At 37.6% G+C, this 3913-nt stretch overlaps 2 protein-coding genes across 3 annotated transcripts; both read right to left on the bottom strand.

Moving 5' to 3' along the window:
* Positions 1-449: 449 nt before the first annotated feature.
* LOC137738688 (uncharacterized) lies at positions 450-1882 on the bottom strand. 2 transcript variants are annotated; one of them, XM_068478164.1, is made up of 3 exons: positions 1284-1880; positions 972-1163; positions 450-853 (listed from the first exon to the last, which is right to left on the bottom strand). In XM_068478164.1, exons 1-3 carry the CDS (start codon positions 1803-1805, stop codon positions 674-676), a joined length of 894 nt encoding a protein of 297 aa, XP_068334265.1. In that variant the 5' UTR covers positions 1806-1880; the 3' UTR covers positions 450-673. The 2 variants fall into 2 exon arrangements, with proteins under 2 accessions (XP_068334265.1, XP_068334266.1); XM_068478165.1 differs by having other exon boundaries at positions 712-876; positions 1284-1882.
* A 502-nt stretch (positions 1883-2384) lies between these two features.
* On the bottom strand, positions 2385-3816 carry LOC137740796 (uncharacterized mitochondrial protein AtMg00810-like). The gene is made up of 2 exons (XM_068480596.1): positions 2842-3816; positions 2385-2396 (listed from the first exon to the last, which is right to left on the bottom strand). Exons 1-2 carry the CDS (start codon positions 3814-3816, stop codon positions 2385-2387), a joined length of 987 nt encoding a protein of 328 aa, XP_068336697.1.
* Between the last annotated feature and the right edge of the window lie 97 nt (positions 3817-3913).

Here is a 3913-nt window from a genome sequence, read left to right as displayed (position 1 = left end):
TTATTATCTCATGAAATTTGAATGCCTAATGCCATTGGTATGTGGACAGTCGAATGATTTATTAGGTTATTTGTGATCAAAGACTGCAATTGCAACATTATTAGTTTTTTTAACGGATGTTTTACATTTTATTGAATTCATAAGTTGAGGTATGACATTACAATGTTTAAAACATGAGGTATGAAATTGTGGATCGATCCATAGTTAAGGTAGTTTTATATAATTTACCATAATTAGAAGCACAAGTAAAAATTAAGGATGATCGGTTAGATTGCTCCATTGGATTGTACACAAGACATTCCAAAGGAAATTCATAATTTTTTTTTTCTTTGAAAAGGGAGACGATTAGTGGCAAATTACGGTTATCCAACCCTTTGAAACTGGAGGAGACTAGTTGAGAATTGCACTTTACCCATGGTCATGATTAAGCAAATTCATAGTTTACAAAGTATCGAACTTAGGACCTCTCCTTTTTTTTCTTCAGCAAGTTGTTCGCATTTTTCCACTAAGCCACTTGTCGTAGTTGGAAATTCATAATTCTTTACAATTAGTTCTTTTCTTTGAGATTTACAAGGCCAAGTGAAACTCGGAGACAGATTATAATTACAAGAAATTGTTCCTTTCCAATAAATCTAATCCAAGGATGGATAACTATATACTTATAAGAATAATATTATTGAGGAGCAGTAGTGTTGTGGCGAGTTAGTTTGAGTGCTTCTTGTCGGATGCATGCAAGATTTAATTTGATCTCCTTACAAAGTCTACCCTCAACAAGGCGAACGGGCAGCCACATCTTTGGCTTTACATCAACCATGTAGGAGAGACTTGTGTGCACTTGCACTTGCTGCGGCTGCTGTAATTGCATCATTAATTTTCCTAATTAGGGCCGGCATTGACGGGCTTGAGCGCTCCTGTATATTATATATAATATATGTATATGTATATCTATAGATAGTGAGTTAAGTTGGTACCTGCGGGTGTGGGTGTTGCTGTTGGAGAGACCATTTTCCTTGAAAGATTTCGAAGTCGCCTTCAACCATGTTAAATCGGATATCACGCTTGTGACCGAAATTATTAGGAAGGGTCTCAAGTGGAGTCTCGTAACAATCTACGATCCCTTTAGCATTGAATTTCAGCCCCAACGCCAACTTCTGCTCCCCAATCTGTTACTAATTAATTCATTCATTAATTCAGATAACATATTTAATTTGATCTCCTTAACTGTAAAGCACCAGATTCTCATGCCCTGCTATTAGACAAATGAGAGAGAGAGAGAGAGAGACCTGCAAAAGCCGAGCATAGCCGTCCGTCTTATCGAGCACTCGGCAGACGGCGAGTCCCGGAATGAAGTCGGCCAATCTCTCGTAATCAGTCAATAGATTCCAGACGGTGTTGAGTGGGGCTTCTATCCCAATTTCCAACCGGATCCTCCGGCAGTTGTTTCCCATCTTCTCTATCACTATTTCTATATCTATATCAAGATCAATATCTTCGCCTATGGCTACCGATTCTGTAGCATCGTCATCACCATCATCCTGGGACAAGATGGACGAATCGACCTTGTTTGAAGATGAGCACTGCACCTGCACATGAGGACTGCTACTGAATTGAGAGACGGCGGTGAAAAGGTTTGGATTTCTAAAAATAGAAAAAGTAAAATCACTCGCTGTCGCTGCAAGGTTAGGGCTTTTTTGTGGTACCAGCAGCAATGCTTTTGGAGTTGTTGCAGTTGCAGTTGCAGCAGTGGGACAAGGGATATGGAGCAGAGTTGTGTAACTACTAAGACTTGGAGCTTGCATTTTCATTCATTCACTATCACTCACTCACACAAATGAAGCCTTATTCTTATCTCAATCATCAATATCTTCTCTATTTCTCTTATTTTATTGTTTGTCCTCTTTCTACTTGTAGTTGCAAATAGGGGATGTAAGTTGGAGAGGAGTATTTATCAAATATAGCCAAAAATTAATCTTAATTTCAAAAATGTCATTTTTTATAAAAACTTTCAAATATATCCAAAATTTTACTTAAATAAATACAAATATCCTCAAATTTAACAATTAAATAAATTAAAGGTTTTTTAGCTATTGTCGCCTCAAGCTCCGGTCCAACTTCACCTTTGCTTCTACACTCCAACACCACAACCCTATCTCCTTCGACCCCCTCATCACCGACATTGAACGTCGTCATGGTTACCGCAAGTGGGAGAGCCAGTTCTCTTAGTTATCGGGTGATCAATTTTTCATACCTACCTTTAGATTTGACTAGCAATGGTGTCAGCACAATGATGCGGGTTTAAAACTATACATACCTCATAATTTGTTCAAGTTGGATGCTTAGAATATCAAAAGTGACACCGTTTTTTTCATAAGACATTGGAAAAATCACATCAGAACCTGTAATGAAACAACATTTGAATCAGATGGCATGAAACCATGAAGAACAGAAATTGTAAAAAAGAAGTTGAACATAATAACCCTTTAGAAAAATCTATTAACCAAGAATGGAAAATCATTTAGAATAGAAATGACTAAGGAAGAAATGCGGAAACAAATCAGTAACATAAGCTGTATAGCATTTGGATGAACTATAAGTTGAAATTATACGGCAGGAATTAATCTCTATTATTTCACGAGTATAAGATATATACATCCAGTCCTAATTACACAAGGAAACATAAAAGGACACAATCTGTAACCTTCCTAAAAGAAAAGCCATATAATATCTACATAATCTTTACATACCCTTTATAACTCACGCTAACATTCCCCTTTAAGTTGGTGCATAGATATCACACATGCCCAACTTGATGAGTGAGTCATTAAACGTTCTACTACATACTGCATGAGTAAGGACATCTGTAAGTTGCTCCTCGGAAGTGACAAACAGAAGAGATACAATTTTTCTTTCGAGTTTTTCCTTGATAAAATGTCTGTCAACCTCCACGTGCTTCGTCTTATCATGTTGTACTGGATTGTCCACTATATCCCTTGCAGACTTGTTATCACAATATAACTTCATAGTATCCTTTGGTTTGAACCCAAGTCCCCAAAGAAGCTTACACAACCAAAGAATCTCACAAATTCCTTGCACCATACCTCTGTACTCGACTTCAGCTGATGATCGGGATACCACTTTCTGTTTCTTACTACGCCACGTAACTAAATTACCTCCAACAAAAGTAAAGTATCCAGATATCGATCGCCTATCAGTTACATCACCAGCCCAATCTGCATCAGTAAAACCTTCAATTCTCAGATGTCCGTGTCTCCCATATAATATTCCTTTTCCTAGTGCGGACTTCAAATATGCTAAAATATGCATGACTGCAGCCATATGGTCTGCACTTGGTGAGTGCATAAACTGACTCACAACACTCACAGCATAGGCAATGTGAGGACAAGTATGAGCCAAATAAATCAATCTTCCTACAAGTCTTTGATATTTGCCTTTATCAACCGGTACCTGATCCGAATATATGCCCAGATGATGTTTCTCAACAATAGGAGTGTCTACAGGTTTACACCCTAGCATACCAGTTTCCTTCAACAAATCCAACACATATTTACGCTGAGACAAGAAAATACCTCTGGATGAACGGGCAACTTTAACTCCCAGAAAATATTTTAAGTCTCCCAAGTTCTTCATTTTGAATTCTACCACAAGGTTTATCTGCAACCTTAATATTTCATCAAAATCATCTCCTGTAATAATCATGTAATCTATATAGATAATCAACGCATTTACTTTATTCAATTTACGCTTCACAAACAGCGTATGGTCGGAATGACTCTGACAATATCCATTCTTCTTCATGGCTTAAGTGAACCTGTCAAACCATGCACGAGGCGATTGCTTAAGTCCATAAAGTGACTTACGCAATTGACAAACCCCTGTCTTCCTACCTGCATCA

The sequence above is a fragment of the Pyrus communis genome, chromosome 7, assembly GCF_963583255.1.
Source record: "Pyrus communis chromosome 7, drPyrComm1.1, whole genome shotgun sequence".
Lineage (NCBI taxonomy): Eukaryota > Viridiplantae > Streptophyta > Magnoliopsida > Rosales > Rosaceae > Pyrus > Pyrus communis.
Note: the sequence above shows the minus strand (reverse complement) of the source record. Positions and strands in the feature narration are given on the sequence as shown.